The following is an 18,038-nucleotide window of genomic DNA, read 5'->3' as shown; positions in this document are numbered from 1 at the left end:
CCCTGCCTCCACTTGCTTTGTGATATTTTATTACCTTGTGAAGTATGTGATCTCTGTGACTCACACCCTATTCGTGCACTCCCTCCCCTTTTGAAAATCGCTAATAAAAACTTGCTGGTTTTATGGCTTGCGGAACATCACGGAACCTGCCAACGTGTGATGTCTCCCCTGGACACCTAGCTTTAAAATTTTTCTCTCTTGTACTCTTTCCCTTTATTTCTCAAACCAGCCGAGACACCTAGGAAATAGAAAAGAACCCACGTTAACTACTGGGAGTGGGTTCTCCCAATAGGGAAACTCTCCAGGATACTGGTCTGGGCAAAGATTTTTTCAGTAATACCCTACAAGCAGAGGCAACCAAAGAAAAAAATCAACAAATGGGATTATGACATTAAAAAGCTTCTGCACAGCAAAGGAAACAATCAACAAAATGAAGAGACAACCCACAGAATGGAAGAAAACTACCCATATGACAAGGGATTAATAACCAGAATATATAAGGAGCTCTAACAACTCAATAGGAAAAAAATCTAATAATCCTATTTTTTAAATGGGCAAAAGATGTGAATAGACATTTCTCAAAAGACATACAAAATAGCAACCAGTATATGAAAAGGTGCTCAACATCACTGATCATCCAGAGAAATGCAAATCAAAACTACAATGATATATCATATCACCATAGCACTCCACAGATACAGACACATAGATTTAGATAGATACAATTATTTTCTGTATCCCCCTACTAGAAAGTAAACTCTATGAAGGTTAATGATTCTGTTTTGGGCTACACTGTGTACGTATTCTCAGCTCCTAGAACAGTGTTTAGCACACAGTCAGCACTCAACAAATATTTGTTATATGAATGCTTACACAAAATGTCTTTGCTTACTATGTTTCCCCAATCTTAGATAGCCTCTCTACACTGCCACCTACAAAAATTCTACTCATTCTTTAAAGCCCACTCACATATCTTTTTCTGCAAAATTTCCTAATTCCCCCAAGTGGAACTCATTGCCCTCTCAACAGTTATGTGTTTATAATTTTATTTACTTATAATTTGTTATATTTATTTTTATAATATTTATTTTTTATAATAAAATCAGAATCATTTTAATTATTACATTGGTTTTTGCTTTTACCTCTAGATTGTACACTCCTATGTCCCATCATTTCATCATATACCATGCCACCTTCCTCACCCCTTACCCACTACCAGATAGGACCACATCACCACCACAGGAATATATTATAAGGAATAGGCACTCAATATTTGTTGAACTATTTGAAGGGAAGGACATTCCCAAACAAAAAAATAAAAGCAGATACTAGGTTACGTGAAGTGGTATACTATTTTTTAAGTAAATGTAAAACTGCAGGGCTTCAGAAGAAAGGTTAGAGGTGATATGAGTAAATTATTTCCATAAGATTCTATTAATATGACTGTAGTTGAATTTATTAGCTAACAAAATATTAGTAAAGTGTTCATTTTAAGGAAAATTGAAGAAGCTGAAACCATTCTGGCAAAACAACAACACAACAACAACAAAAAAGTATCTTTAAGAAACTCAATGTGATTGGTCAGGTGACACCTTTTAGTTCCAATGTGGTTCTTTATGACGTCACTGAACTTACCCCTGAGTCACTATGACTGATAATGTTACAATGATCATCAGTGTATCCTTTGCTGGGCATATTTTGCTGACTGGCAAGGTTATATGAAGTGCTTTTACTGAAGCACCATTTTGGCTAATAGCTCATGGTATTTTCTGCTTCCCTTCATAGGGAATTTAGCTATTTTATTTTATTATTTAGCTAATTTAGCTATTTTAAAATAGCTAAATTTTAGCTACTTTTTTTTCAGTTGACAAAGAAGGATGTCTAATCAAGGACTACCACTGATTTTTTCTCTGTTGCTTATCTGCTTCTTTGGGGAGAGTTTCTGCATTTGTGATGGTACTATCTGGACAAAGGTTGGATGGGAGATTCTTCCAGAAGAAGTACATTATTGGAAATTTAAGGGTTCTCCATCTCACCGTCTGCCTTATCTTCTGGATAAACTATGCTGCGACTTTGCTAACATGGATATATTTCAGGGTTGTTTATATCTCATTTATAATTTATTGCAAGCTCTCTTTTTCATCTTATTTGTTTTGTCTGTGCATTACCTGTGGATGAAATGGAAGAAACACCAAAAAAAGGTGAATTCATGATACAAGTAGTAATAGTTATAAAATCTCTAAGGGTTTAGAACATAATATTACTAGTTTCTTTGAGAGAGGGTACCATGTTTTATTCCTCATTGTAATCTTCCCCCAACTTCCCATTCATCCTCAGCGTCTAGCACAGTGTCTTGCTCATACTAGGTATTGAACAAATGTGTATTGAATTAGAAGGTCCTTAGAATCATCTAGTCCCTTCTACTTCAAGTTACAAAACACACCAAAAAAAGTAGTGTGCTACCATTTGGAGAATGTATGGAAAATCAAGTTATCTGTCTGGGTCCTTAGGTAAGTCATTTGCTCTTTCTCAGTTGCCTCATCCATAAAAGGATCTGTAACAAGAGATCTCTTAGAACTCTTCCAGATGTATCTAAGAAATCTAAGTATAAAAGTTGTCATGTAATTTTTATATGGGCTATAGACTAATTGCTAATATTAAAACAACTTTCTGGGAAAAGGAGTTTTTAAACTATTACATAATTTCCCACTTTGCCAATAGATGACACCATAGTTTCAGAGGCAACCTTAAAAGCTCTTTGATCAAAAAACAAAACCTCATTGACCTTCAGAAGAATTAGATATTTATAAATGTTTTCTTATTTTTAAAATGACTGTTACTTTATGGTATTATATCTTGAGGTTCTTTAGTAAAGGAATACATTTTGCTAATCAAATAATTTCTCACAAGAGAGTACCCTAAACATAGGACACACTAATTATTTGCTGATGGTGATAAGGATCATATATGTGGCATATAGATAACATTTCCTCTGCATTTATACCTTTCTTCTATAGTAACCTTCCTTTTGTATAAATAATTGATGTGTGCTGTTTTAACAAAGTTTCTTTACACATTTAGAACACAAATTGAATTTGAACTATATTATTAACTCTACTATAGTATTGAACTCTACTATTTTATGTAGATAAAATCTATATTGTTTTTCCCCTTTTAGCTGAAAAACCAAGCCTCATTAGAAAAACCTGGTAATGATCTAGAAAGCCCATTCATCTACAACATTGACAAAACACTCTACAGAGTGGCAACCACAGCATCAGCGATATACAAGATCTGGGATCACAGGTCTTACCATCCTTCCTCTAAGAAAATTAAGCACTGCAAATTAAAGAAGAAGAGTAAAGAAGAAGGAGCCAGAAGACACTAAATATATGCATATGCAAATGTAGCTTAGTCAAATATAGAGATCACAAAAGAAATCTATCATCTAAGGATAAAAATGGTTCTTTGGAAATCTTTATAAACCTTTATAAATTTTTTGCCACAATCTTTACTAAAATTTTCCAAAGAAGCCTGGGTTGAAATGTTACTTCCATTCAATTAAAAAAGAACCTGGACTTACTAAAGTACTAGAGAATAAATTGTATACTGTAGAAAATGAAATAGAGGTTCCTCTTCAAAGGGACTTTCTTCAAAGTCTAACTCAGAATAGAAAGTAACCTCTCTTAGAAGCAAAATTTACTCAAAGACCCGAGCTAATATTGTTAAATTCTGCTATTTATAATAAAGAAATCAATATACTCTGTTCTTAGCTCCCACAGTTTAGTCTAGATATTTGCCCTGGCTTGCCTAAACAGGTCCAAGCAAGCATTAGGTCATAGCCTGTTCCGCTTTCCTTATTTGGAAGTGTTTTTGCCTCTCTCAGCATTCCGCAAGTTACTTCCTCTTTTCCTTTGTTCTCCTCTGCTTTTGCCTCTTTTGAGAAGTTCTAAGTTGCTAGCCAATCAGGTCGAGTACAGAATGTGAGGTCCCATTCCAGCCAATGGAAACTGGACACAGCAGTAGAGTGGACACATCAGGTTATAAATGATTCTGTCTCTTTTGTTCGTGTGTGGCAAGACTGCTAGCAAGCAGCACCCTTTCTGCAGAAAGTAAACTAGCCTTGCTGAGAGATCCTTTGTCTCAGTGTTGATTTTTGTGATACTGAGCACCTGTTCCCAACAATTTGGTGGCCCATAGGGGATTAACATTCCCCTCTGGGACAGTCTTTGGTCCTCTCTCATGGGGAGGTGCCCTGCCGCCCATTGCAGCAGCCCCAGGAGGAGAGCCAGGACCTACCTGGTGCAAGGAATATAGTTGGATTCTCAGCAACGCGGGGAAAGAGAGAGGCTTGTGGGACTGCAGTGACCAGGTGACTCCATGCACAGGCCAAGGTAGGAAAAGCTGCAAGAGGGTGGCAAAGTACTTCCTTGGTGGTCAGCTTTTGGAAGCTGAGTGTGTGTGTGTGAATGATTACCAGTCTGTTGCTGGACAGAGTGTGTGGACACAAACAGGAAGGGTGTAAGGAACCTCCAAAAGGGAAAAGGAGGAAGGTTAACCTCCCAGGGAAAGAGAATCGGCGAGACATCTCTGGTATGAGAGATTGAGCCTTTTGGAAGCCTTTAAGGATGGGACAGCCAAGATATCCCCAGTCTGAAGGATCTGGGGGATTGAGCCTTCCTGGGAAAAGAATAGGCGAGACATCCCTAGCACAAAGAATTGGGCCTGTCTAGGATTCAACATGGGAAAAGGCCCTTGGCAAGCCTCCAAAGGAAGGGAGGGCAAGAAGCCTCCAGTAGGAGAGGTTGAGCCAAGCCCCTCTCCCCCACTGCCGCTGCCACCGCACCCAGGAGTGCTAGAAACCTCCAGCAAGGAGCAAGGGGGGTTGAAAGCTCCAGGGAAGGGGCCTATTCTAGTCAGGCACCACCCAAAAACTTGAAGATAGGAAATGTTTCGAGTAAGAGAAGATAAAGAGCTGCGGCTACAGCAGTATTAGTTGAAGAAAGTAAAAAATTAACCTTTGTGGGGAAATAAACTGCAAGCATACCCCACCAAGTTAGAGCTATTTTAAATCAAAAGCAGGAAGGTGGCTTACTGACTCCAGAATCTTGAAATATAAGGCTATTTTAGTAGAAAAAGATGATTTAACCTTGACTACTGATAATTCGCTCAACCCAGCAGGTTTCTTGGCAGGAGACCCAAATTTAAAAAACACTTGTGTCTAGATTTCACTACCAAACAAAAGTCAGGCCAGATCTAGGAGAGGCCCCTTTTAAAACAGGGTGGCACTGGTTTATAGATGGTTCCTCCAAAACAGTCAAAGTAGAAAAACATAATTGGTATTCAGTAATTGATGGAGAAACACTCGAAGAAGTAGAGTCAGGAAGACCGCCCAATAATTAGTCTGCCCAAACCTGTGACCTGTTTGTACTCAATCAAGCTTTGAAATATTTGCAGAACAAAGAAGGAACTGTTTATACTGATTCTGAGTATGCCTTTGGAGTGGTACATACAGTTAGAAAAATTTGGGCTGAGCAAGGTCTTATTAACAGTAAAGGCCAAGATCTAGTCCAAAAAGAACTAATTGTTCGTGTCCTAGACGATCTTCAGTTGCCAGAAGAGATAGCTATTGTACATGTCCCAGGGCATAAAGGACTTTTCTTTCACAAATCAGGGAAATAACCAAATGACCTTGCAGGTCAGATAACCAAACAAGCTGCTGTTTCTTCTAAAATGCCTTTCACTTAATTCCTTGCCTTCCTTCCCCTACTGCAGTCCCCATCTTCCCTTCCACTAAAAAACGAAAAGTTAATAAAAATAGAAGCTAAAGAGAACACAGAAGGAAAATGGATATTACCAGATCAAAGGAAGATGTTACCCAAACCTCTCATAAGGGAGGCCTTAACCACAGTTCTCAGACTTCATAGGTGTATAGGAATTTATACCCTAGCCAAGCAAGTTACAAATAGTTGTCTAATATGTAAGAAAACCAACAAACAAATCATAAAGAAATCACCTCCAAGGGGGAGGGATCCCGGACTAAGGCCATTCCAAAGCGTTCAAATGAACTGCACTGAAATGACCCCAATCAGTTGCCTAAAGTATTTGTTGGTAAGAGTAGATCATCTCACTCACTAGACTGAAGCTACCTCCTTTTCAAATACAACAGCTAATTATGTAGTTAAAGCATTAATTGAGAATATAGCACCCAAATGTAGGCTAATAGAGAATATGGACTTGGACAATGGAACCCATCTCACAGCCCATGTCATTAAGAAGCTATCCCAGGTTTTAAACATTAGATGGGAGTATCATATCCTGTGGCATCCATCTTCATCATGGAAGGTAGAAAAGGATGAATCAGACCTTAAAGAACCACTTAACCAAATTAGTTCTAGAAACTCGTTTACTGTGGACCAAATGTCTTCCCATTGCCTTACTGAGGATCAGGACAGCTCCCTGAAAGGATACAGGCCTGTCTCCATATGAAATGTTATATGGATTGCCTTATTTACATTCCTCAGCTGATGTTCCTACGTTTAAAACTAAGGATCAGTTCCTCAGAAATTATATACTTGGTCTCTCCTCTACCTTTTCTTCTCTTAAGGTCAAAGGTCTCTTAGCACCAGCCACCACTAGAATTTCCAGAACACCAGCACCAACCCGGGGACCACCTTCTCATCAAAGGGTGGAAGGAAGGAAAACTCGAGCCCAGCTGGGAAGGCCCCTATCTGGTGCTGTTAATCACCGAGACTGCCGTCCACACAGCTGAGAAAGGATGGACCTACCATACTCGAGTCAAGAAAGCATCTTCCTCGTCAGAATCATGGGTTGCTGTACCAGGATTGAGCCCTACCAAGTTAAAGTTAAAGAAAGCTTAATTTTCATGTACCTTCTATATTGCTTCCTTTCCTCTCCTTATTCTGTTATTAGGTCCTTTGTTATTAATATAACTAAGTCTGACCCACCTCAGACCATTGCCTTTAATGCTTGCTCTGTCATACCTTGTGGAGATGTGAAGGATTAATGACAGCTAGCCTTTTCACACAAATATTTATGCCCCAGCCCTCTGACTGACACAGTTACTCCTAGCACTCATAGTTGTGATTGCCTGCAGCTGAGACACCAATTCTCTGCTCCTACAGCCTGGTAACCTTGTAGTAGCTGGAACTATGTCCTCTGAACTACTCAGGAGCAAGGTTAGACTTCCACGGAGGAGGTTTGTGCAAATCTAAAACCCCTCATCTATTTCACTAAAGGGACTACCCCTTCTAACTGTCAGCCTTATCAGTGTAACCCTGTCCTCTCTCTCACCACCTCCACTTTAACTGACTCGAAACTTGCCCTTGCTCACTTCTATGGTATGGGGATTGATGTAAATGGGAAAGACTCCCTAGGCATTTTTAAGATACGCATTATTCCCCCGTCTTCCCCTTCTTCAGTATCCTCATTTTTAAATCCCACACCAGTTACTCTGACACCTAATGATAAAACTAGAGTGTCTATTGTGAAAGTGAAATATCTAAGACAGACCTTAGCTATTGAGACAGGATATCAAGATGCAAATACCTGGCTGAAATGGATTAAATATTCCATTTGCACTTTAAATAAAAGCGATTGTTACGCTTGTGTACACGGTAGACCAGAGGCCCAGACTGTCCCTTTCCACTCAGATGGTCTCCTCATTGACCAGGCATGGACTGTATGGTGGCTGTCTTCCAGAATCCCACTGCTTGGGATAATCCATCATGCCAAGCTCTCTCTGCTGTTTCCTGAAGTTCGACACCCTGAGGGTCAGGCCTGGAGGGCAATCCAGCTTCCACCTCTAAATGCCACGTTTACTTCATGCCTTGCACAGCAGGGGGAGAATTTGGTGTTCCTTGGAAGCATAAAAAGATGCAAGGAACTCAAGCCTATCCAGAAGCTTGCCCATCAGTCCCCGAGCGGATGGATGGTGGTACTGTGGAGGACCTTTACTGGATACTCTGCCTTATAACTGGAGCAGTACTTGTGCTCTAATCCAATTGACTATCCCCTTCACGCTGGCGTTTCATCAATCTGAGAAAGTAAAAAGAAGACACTGCAGGCCAAGGGAAACTCCATATGAGTCCTTTGATCCTCAGGTTTACATAGGTGTTATTGGGGTTCCATGAGGGGTGCCAGATAAGTTTAAAGCATGGAATCAAATAGCTACAGGATTTGCATCTACATTGTTCTGGTGGTTAACTATAAATCTATAAATAAAAATGCAGACTGGATAAACTATATTACAATCAGCAATGATTTGTAAATCATACTAGGGACTCCTTCAAAGGGATAGCTGAGCAACTAAGACCTACCAGCCTGGAAAAATAGAATAGCCTTAGATATGATATTAGCAGCCAGATGGCCTGGAAAAATAGAATAGCCTTAGATATGATATTAGCAGAAAAGGGAGATGTTTGCATCATGATTGAAACTCAATGTTGTACCTTTATTCCTAATAATACTGCCCCTGACGGAACTATAACAAGAGTGCTGCAAGGATTAACAGCCCTATCCAATGAACTTGCCAAAAATTCTGGACTAGATGATCCTTTTTCCAAAAGATAGAACATTGGTTTAGTGGATGGAAAGGAATTTTGACTTCAATTCTCACCTCATTACCTCTTGTTATTGGTATACTTATTCTCACAGGCTGTTGTATTATTCCCTGCCTTCAAAGTTTTATACAAAAACTTGTCTCTGCCACTGTTACAAAGCTAATTCCTAACTTTCCTCCACCCTAATCAGAATGATTACTTCTCTTAGAAGGACAAACAGCAATTGAGTCAAGACATGTTAAACAAGTTTAAAGAGGAATTATAAAATAAAAGAGGGGGGAATTGTAGAAAATGAAATACAGGTTCCTCTTCAAAGGGACATTCCTCTCAGTCTAATTCAGAATAGATAGTAACCTCTCTTAGAAGCAAAATTTACTCAAAGACCTGTGCTAATATTCTTAAATTCTGCTAGTTGTAATAAAGAAATCAGTATACTCTGTTCTTAGCTCCACATTTTAGCCTAGATATTTGCCCTGGCTTGCCTGAACAGGTCCAAGCAAGCATTAGGTCATAGCCTGTTCCTCTTTCCTTATTTGGAAGTGTTTTTGCCTCCCTCAGCATTCCACAAGTTACTTCCTCTCTTCCTTTGTTCTCCTCTGCCTTTGCCTCTTTTGGGAAGTTCTAAGTTGCTAGCCAATCAGGTCGAGTACAGAATGTGAGGTCCTGTTCCAGCCAGTGGAAACCGGACACAGCAGTAGGATGGATGCACCAGGTTATAAATGACCCTGTCTCTTTTGTTCGTGTGTGCCCTTGTGGCAAAACTGCTAGTGAGCAGCACCCTTTCTGCAGAAAGTAAACTAGCCTTGCTAAGAGATCCTTTGTCTCAGTGTTGATTTGTGTGACTCCGACCACCTGTTCCCAACATACACTATCACTGCTACATGTTTAAGTATTTTGTTATTTTTAATGTGTTAGATTACTAATCATTAACCAATGTATATAACAGAAGCTTAATTTAGTGTTTCAATAAATCTCTGATAAATAATAGCTGTGATTTGTCTTATTTTCCTGAGAATTTTTTTTTTTTTTTCTGAGACAGAGTCTCATTCTGTCACCCAGGCTGGAATGCAGTGGCTCCATCTCGGCTCACTGCAAGCTCTGCCACCCTGGTTCAAGCAATTCTCCTGCCTCAGCCTCCCGAGTAGCTAGGATTACAGGCTCCTGCCACCATGCCCAGCTAATTTTTGTATTTTTGGTAGAGATGGGGTTTCACCATCTTGGCCAGGCTGGTCTTGAACTCCTGACCTCAGGTGATCCACCCGTTTTGGCTTCCCAAAGTACTGGGATTACAGGCGTGAGCCACTGCACCCAGCCTTCCTGAGAAAATCTTATAACCACAGAAAGACTTTTAATTTCCTACTTCAGATTGCTAAAATAGCGTGGAAATATTAAAGAATATATTAATTTTTTAAGTATAAATGTTTTCATTTTCAGTATAATAAATGATGAATTATAGATTAACTTTTTTAATTTCAGGCTTTTGTTGATAAGACAATTCAATTTTTTAAACTATGGTTACCATATTTTTCAAAGAACAACTAGGAGATAGGCCTGAGACTGGGACAGATGATTTGACTTAAAATATCTTGAAAAATCCCAGAAAAATATATCTATAACATATCTGCCATCATTATAAGAGAGGAAAAAAACTTTTCAAAACTAATCCTTGAAACAGTAATAAACTTTACAGTTTTATAAGTAGCAGAAAAGAATAGTACCTGGCTTGGGCTACTAAGGATTATGGAATGTTTATTTTGTTCCACTTTCCAGACTCCCTTTACCTCCATTCCATCTTAGCACAACCCCACCTTCACATTTCTATAAATGTTTGTTTCATACCTTCAGAGTTCTGAAAAGTTAGCTAATTCCCTCTAAAAGAACATTAATATATATTTATTTTAATGGTGAACTATTGAAGACTTAAAAAATCCCCAAACCTCTAAAACCCAAAGAAATTTATCTTATCTCTACTAATGGAATTTTCAGTAGAATGGAGAAGACTATTTGGGGTAGGGATTTCTGAATCCTTTAATTCTCCCCAGGTAACTCCTACTCTAATCACTAGAAGAAATAGAAGTGATATACATTCTTGATAAGACTGAATTAAATAAATGTTAAATTTTCTGTTATTTATGTTTCTGACATTCCACAGCCACATTACTATGAAACTCCATTCTGAATAAGACTGAATTAAACAAATAGTAAGGCTGAATTATATAAATGTTAAATTTTATATTGAGTTATTTATGTTTCTGACATTCCACAGCTACATTTCTATGAAACTCCAATACTAATTTAATCATTGATCTGGAAACACAATACTAGTTTGCTTTTTATAGTTTTCATTTCTTTTCACCACTGAGACATATTAGGTATAATTGCTCCAAGAACCTAAGGACCCAAATTAAACAGATGGATATTATGCAGAAGGAAACCAATAATACCTCACACCCACAAGCCCCAAAAAACTTCTCAGAAAAGTTACAGCAAACTTTGTCCTTGAATTGTGATTTTTAAGTACTATGGGTCATTTTTCCAAAATGGATTTTAAATTATGGAATGTGGGCTGGGCATGGTGGCTCATGCCTATAATCTCAGCACTTTGGGAGGCTGAGGAGGGCGGATGATGAGGTCAGGAGTTCGAGACCAGCCTGACCAACATGGTGAAATCCTGTCTCTACTAAAAAATACAAAAATTAGCCAGGCATAGTGGCGCATGCCTCTAATACCAGCTACTTGGGAGGCTGAGGCAGGAGAATCACTTGAACCCAGAAGGCAGAGGTTGCAGTGAGTCGAGATCACGCTATTATACTCTAACTGGGGCAACAAGAGCGAAACTCCATCTCAAAAAAAAAAAGAAAAATTATGGAATGTGAATTTCACCTAAAATTACTAATCATGGGGGGATCAACTGAATTATTTGTTATTTGTGTTTTCATTTTACTTACAGATCGAATCATAAAAATAAAAGATATTGACATAAGATTGCTTATAGAAAACAGTTCAAGTGGACAGTTAATTATAATCTATAAAGCACAATTCATCTCTTTCTTCCCAAATGTGTTTCCTTCCTTTAATTTCCTTATTTATACTAATTATTCTAGTCCCTTTCTCATTCTATTGATGAACATGCACCTTACCACTACCAGCTGAATCTTCCTCAAGATCACTTTCATCCTCTTCCTGTTCCACATAAAAACTTCCAGTGGCTCCCAGAATAAAATAAAAACACCTTAGCCAAGCATTTAAGGGTACGGTGTAATAAAAGCAGCAGCATTTTTCAAGTGCTGACCAAATGCCAGGTATTGTGCTAACTGCTTTATATCATCTCATTTAATTTTCACAGTAATCCTCAAAAGGTGGGAACTATATTATTGGCCCCTTTTTCAGAGAAGGAAACTGAAGTATAGAGAATTTAAGCACCTTGTCCAAGGTCACATAAGTTTCAAGTAGGGACACCAGTATTTAAACTCAATCTCAAGAGGACATGTACTTAACCCTTTTATTATTCTACCTACGTTATAGCCTACCTGTGGAAACTATGACCCACTGCTCAATAAGGCAATCTTGTCACCGTCCTCCAACACGCCACTTTCACTCACAGCTCTAAGATTTTGCTCATGCCCTTTCCCTTTATATTGCATATTCAAATCCCATCCATTCTTCAAGGCCCAGCTCAAGCCCAACATGCTCTGACTTCCTATTCTCCCACCACCCTGTAGCACGGAATACCTGCTCCGCCAATTTTAACCTTTAATCACAGTCTTTCTGATATTTTTAAATAATTGTTGAATGTGTCCATAACTTATAATCTCCCACCTAACAAATATCTAGAGGGCAGGAACAACCAATTGTATCTACAGCAATACCATACTCACAATGGAAATTCAATGAATGCTTGCTAAAAACAGAAATGCAGATAGCCATGCAAAATAAATGCTGTGAACTTCATAAGCACTAGCTTAGTTACAAAGGTACATCTTCCTGAAATCTCTTTAAGCTATATTTTACAGGGTTGTGGAAGTATATATGCAAAATATTAGCAAAAGACAAAATAGTACTGTTTTTTGAACTTTGTATTGAAGTATAACTTACAAACAGAAAAATACAAAACCTATGTGTACAGCTCAACGAATTTTCAAAGAAACATACCCATGTACCAGTAACCAGATTAAGAAAAAGAACATCACATCCCAGAAGTTCCCCCATGCCATAAGAGTAACTACTATTCTGACTATTAGCACTATAAATTAACTTAGCCTAAATAAACCTTTCTAAAATTATTGTTACAACCTTTTATATTTGAAGAATCAAATATATTACTCAAATATGCTATTTTTTAAACATTTAAGAAATGATCCATTTTGCCTGAGTCTCTCAAGCAATGGCCTTGAACATATATATTGAACATACAATAATCTTCTTATAGAAATTATTTTCTCATAGAAAATTATTGGTGAGACAGAAGTTGGTAAATCAACAAGCTTCCAATATGTACAGTTCCTAATAAATACAATGTTTATGGCCAATAGCAAAATAAAGAAAGAGGGGGAAATTTCATGTATTATTGTCGACTATGACTGTGGTTGTATCTACAAATAAAACGCTGTGAAAAAAGGTGACATATCCTGTAACTCACAGGAGAAAAACTCATCACATCGGTCAGTTTGCCAACCCCTTGTGAGCTTGCTTACCTGCCCAGTCCAGGAATTCAACACACTCAGTCTGAGAATATCTAGCAGCAACGTCTCGAGCCCTTTCTTCCCGGAAGTTCAAAGCTTCTATATCAACATCCAGTTCTACCAGTGCTTTCAAAGTTTCCAAACGACCCCAGGCTGCAGCACAGTGTAAGAGTGTATACCCTAACAAATGGAATGAAGATGGTGAGATCAAACAGACAACACTGTTTTAGGCTAATTTACATAGTGGAAGATCATAATGGTGATCAAGTATTGAACAATTACCATGGGCCAGGCACTATTCTGTCTTACATATAGAAAACTCATTTAGTTTTATAAAACCACTATGATGTCAGAACTATTACAGTTCTCATTTTATAGACAAGGAAACTAAAGTCCAGGTGGGGTAAGAAACTTGCCCAAGGAAACATCTCTGGCAAACAGTAAATGACGGATGCAAGATGCCAACATAGACTATCTGAAGCCTGAGCTCTTCAACATCATGGGAGGAAGATGGCAATCTCCCTAACGGTCATCTATTCTAAACACAACTGGACTGTGATTGTAAAGAATTTTTATCAAACTCTAACCACTCTAGCATTATTGTTAGCACAATCATACAACTTACTAAAACTGTGTATACCTTAGGTTTGGAAATTCTTTTAATTAAAGCTAAAATTATGGCCCATCAAATTAGAAAGTCATTTCTTAGACTTTCTCAAGTGACTGCCATGAGGTATAATTGTAAACAAGAAGGATATGGAAGGCATCTTTAAATTTTTTTCAGATTGATTTTTTAAAAATTAAATCAAAGATCATTGTTTGAACTTGCCCACAAGGACATACATACTTCTTTTTACTGCAATTCACTTTATTGCACAGAGGGACAATACTCTTAAGCTTTCTAGAGGCTTCCTGGTGTGATAAAGGGATAACCCCAGTCATTCCCTTAATCTCTTGTGTCTAAATTCTCTAAACTATTTTTTCAGACAGGGTCTCTCTCTGTTGCCCAGTTTAGAGTGTAGTGGCATGAATAGCTCACTGCAGCCTCGAACTCCTGGGCTCAAGCAATCTTCCCACCTCAGCTTCCCGAGTAGCTGGGACCATAGGCTCATGCCAGCATGCCCAGATCATTTTTTTTTTTTTTTAGATAGAGTCTTTCTCTGTTGCCAGGCTGGAATGCAGTGGCACGATCTCGGCTCAGTGCAACCTATGTGTCCTGGGTTCAAGCTATTCTGCCTCAGCCCCTCAGCCTCTGGAGTAGTTGGGACTACAGGCATGCCCCATCACATCCAGCTAATTTTTGTATTTTTCGTAGAGATGGGGTTTCCTCATGTTGGCCACGATGATCTTGATCTCTTGATCTCATGATCCACTCGCCTCAGCGTCCCAAAGTGCTGGGATTATAGGCATAAGCCACCACACCCAGCCAATAATTTTTTAAAATTTTGTAGAGACAGAGTCTCAGTATATTGCCCAGGCTGGTCTGGAACTCCTGGGCTTAAGCAGTCTTTCCCTGGCCTCCCAAAGTGCTAGGATTACAGGCATGAACCACCGCATCCAGCCACTCTGAACTTTTTGATCCAACGTGTCAACAGAAGGTTGTAGAGTCATATACTCAGTTTTTTCTCTGAAGCATGCTTTTCTGACAGTGAATCTTAATTTTCATGTCTTTGCCATATAGACAGGCTTGGAATTTCCCAAATTATCCTTTTCTCAATTTATTTTTCTTCTGGTATTTTCCTATAAGCAGCAAGAAGAAACCAGGAGCACCTGCAACACTTAGCTTAGGAATCCCCTCTCTAAATAAGGTTTCATGGTGACATAGAATCAGAATGAAGAAACAGAATATTTTAGAGTGTATCATCAAGTCTTAATAGAGTATACACCTATTCCCACACATTGGAAAATACCTACCAAAAAGATGGCAATATTCATGTCAACCAGTCACAATACAACCTTCCTTGAATAGTGTTAGGGAACACTGCCAAATACTGATTTGGGTCTCTCCTTCTCCTTTATACAGTGTTTTTTTAAATGTTACTATTATCCTCATTTTTATAGAAGAAGACACCATAGCACAGAAAGGTTATATAATTTGCCCAAGTCACATAGTCAAGTTAATGGAAAGCTGGAGTTTTAACTCAGGTAGTCTGGCTGTAAAATCCATGCTGTTAACGAATTTATTACAGAATCCTTTTGTAACTTGATTTTTGCCTCAATATTTTTGAGAGTTATCCATTTTAATACCCAAAAAGCTAATTCATTCCTTTTAATTATTGTGTAATATTCCATTGTATGAAAATACCGTAATGTATTTATCTACCCTCCTATTATTTATTTCCAGTGATTAACTGTTATAAGCAAGGCTTGAATAATCATTTTTACACTTATGTCTTCTTGTAAGCATGTGTGAGAGTTTCCCAAAGACATATCTCTAGAAATGGAAATTAGGATCATCAGGTATGTCCATTAACAACTTGATATAAACGTTCTAAAAAGTGATTACATCAATTTATAATCCCTCCTCAGAGTGAAGGAACTCCCATTTCCTACATCTTCAGCAATGTTTAATACTGTCAAATATTTAAATTTTTCTGACTCCGATGAGTCATGGTAGCCCATTGTTTACATTTGCTTTTATAGTGAAGTTAAACATATTTTCATTTATTTATTGGCCATGAGAGTTTCTCTCCCATAAATTGCATGTTCCTAACCTCTGCCTATTTTTCTATTGGGTTGAATTCTAAGCCTATTAATTAGTAGACTGTCTTTACATAGATATATCCTTTGTGGCTTATTTTTTCACTTTGTTTATGAAACCTTTTGGGCATAGTTCAAAATTTAGATAGATAGATAGACTGACAGAGAGATATTTTCCCTTAGTGGTTGGGTTCTTTATATCTCAAGATACTCTGTGATGTCTCAAGAATATAGCAATACTCCTCTATTTTTCAAAAAGTTTAAAATATTTTGCTTTACACATTCATGTCTTACAATCACCTGTAATTAATTTTTATGTGTGGTAAAAAGTAGGTAGATATCAACCATTGTGGAAAACAGTGTGGTGATTCCTCAAGGATCTAGAACTGGAAATACCATTTGACCCAGCCATCCTATTACTGGGTATATACCCAAAGGATTATAAATCATGCTGCTATAAAGACACATGCACACGTATGTTTATTGTAGCATTATTCACAATAGCAAAGACTTGGAATCAACCCAAATGACCATCAGTGACAGACTGGATTAAGAAAATGTGGCACATAAACACCATGGAATACTGTGTAGCCATAAAAAAGGATGAGTTCGTGTCCTTTGTAGGGACATGGATGCGGCTGGAAATTATCATTCTTAGCAAACTATCACAAGGACAGAAAACCAAACACCGCATGTTCTCACTCATAGGTAGGAATTGAACGATGAGATCACTTGGACACAGGAAGGGGAACATCACACACCAGGGCCTATTGTGGGGAGGGGGAGGGAGATGGATAGCATTAGGAGATATACCTAATGTAAATGACGAGTTAATGGGTGCAGCACACCAATATGGCACATGCATACATATGTAACAAAACTGCACATTGTGCACATGCACCCTAGAACTTAAAATATAATAATTTTAAAAAAATCTATATCATAGCCACACCTATACATATGGGGGAATTGGACAACGGGTAGACATTTATCTACATCAATATTATGCTATGGGAGGGTGGCACAAATCATAGTTAGGCATCTTAGTATTTTTGTCATAGCACATGAGCAGGTATCACATGCCAATTTGCAGTGGGTCCTATGTCTGCAAATACAGGCAATGTGTAACAGGAATTAAGCATTTTGTCCTGACAAATCAGGACTTAAACTATAGGTCAGTCTCTAGCTGTGAGGCTTGGACAAGTTCCTTTTCCTTTCTAAGCCTCAGCTTCCTCATTGATCAAAAGAGATAACACAGAACATCTTTAGATAGTTTTTAAAAGAATTAAATCAGGTAAGACATGTGAAGTACTTTGCACTATATCTGGGAATACCTGATGGCAGCAACTTCTATGAGTCATAGAATAGAAATATTTGCCAATCTATTTACTTTGTGTCTTTTTCTGTTCCCAATGTTTTCTGGTGGCTAAAAGAAAAGAAAAAGCAAGTATGATAAAGACTAATTAAAGAGTTGTTCCTCAAAAGACAAAAAAAAAATGGTATATAATTTTATTTTTTTCCAGATGAATAATAAACATTCTCTGGCATCATTTACTAAATAGTTCATTTTCCCCACTGAAATTTAGAGTCAGCTTCTCAGTTGCTTTTTTAAAAGATATTAACTAGATTGACAAATTAATTTGGAAGAAATTAAGAGAAACAGCATTATGAAATTTAATCTCACTATTGAGACACATATACACTTTGTGTGGTCTTTCATATAAATCAATAAAATTTCATACTTTTTGCCATAAATGTCTTACAATTCTTATTTTATTATTATTATACTTTAAGTTCTAGGGTACATGTGCACAACATGCAGGTTTGTTATATGTGCCATGTTGGTTTGCTGCACCCATTAACTCGTTATTTACATTAGGTATATCTCCTAATGCTATCCCTCCAACCAGCCCCCCCACCCTACAATGTGTGATGTTCCCCACCCTGTGTCCAAGTGTTCTCATTGTTCAGTTACCACCTATGAGTGAGAACATGCACTGTTTGGTTTTCTGTCCTTGTGATAGTTTGCTGAGAATGATGGTTTCCAGCTTCATCCATGTCCCTGCAAAGGACA

The 18,038-nt window shown here is 37.9% G+C and overlaps 2 protein-coding genes across 2 annotated transcripts in view; one reads left to right on the top strand and one right to left on the bottom strand.

Moving 5' to 3' along the window:
* ANKRD45 (ankyrin repeat domain 45) overlaps positions 1-18,038 on the bottom strand; it is a 61,660-nt gene that overhangs the window by 24,071 nt on the left and 19,551 nt on the right. Inside the window, exon 3 of the mRNA XM_012000412.1 lies at positions 13,277-13,444. Coding sequence (XP_011855802.1) covers positions 13,277-13,444 — 168 coding nt within the window. The remainder of the gene's footprint in view (positions 1-13,276; positions 13,445-18,038) is intronic.
* Positions 1,666-3,485, top strand: LOC105554119. Its single transcript, XM_012000411.1, has 2 exons — positions 1,666-2,201; positions 3,179-3,485. The coding sequence occupies exons 1-2, from the start codon at positions 1,878-1,880 to the stop codon at positions 3,386-3,388; spliced, it is 534 nt and encodes a 177-aa protein (XP_011855801.1). The 5' UTR covers positions 1,666-1,877; the 3' UTR covers positions 3,389-3,485.

Source organism: Mandrillus leucophaeus, unplaced genomic scaffold (genome assembly GCF_000951045.1).
Source record: "Mandrillus leucophaeus isolate KB7577 unplaced genomic scaffold, Mleu.le_1.0 Scaffold629, whole genome shotgun sequence".
In the NCBI taxonomy this organism is placed as follows: domain Eukaryota; kingdom Metazoa; phylum Chordata; class Mammalia; order Primates; family Cercopithecidae; genus Mandrillus; species Mandrillus leucophaeus.
The sequence above is the reverse complement of the archived record's forward strand: the minus strand, read 5'-3'. Positions and strand labels throughout refer to the sequence as shown.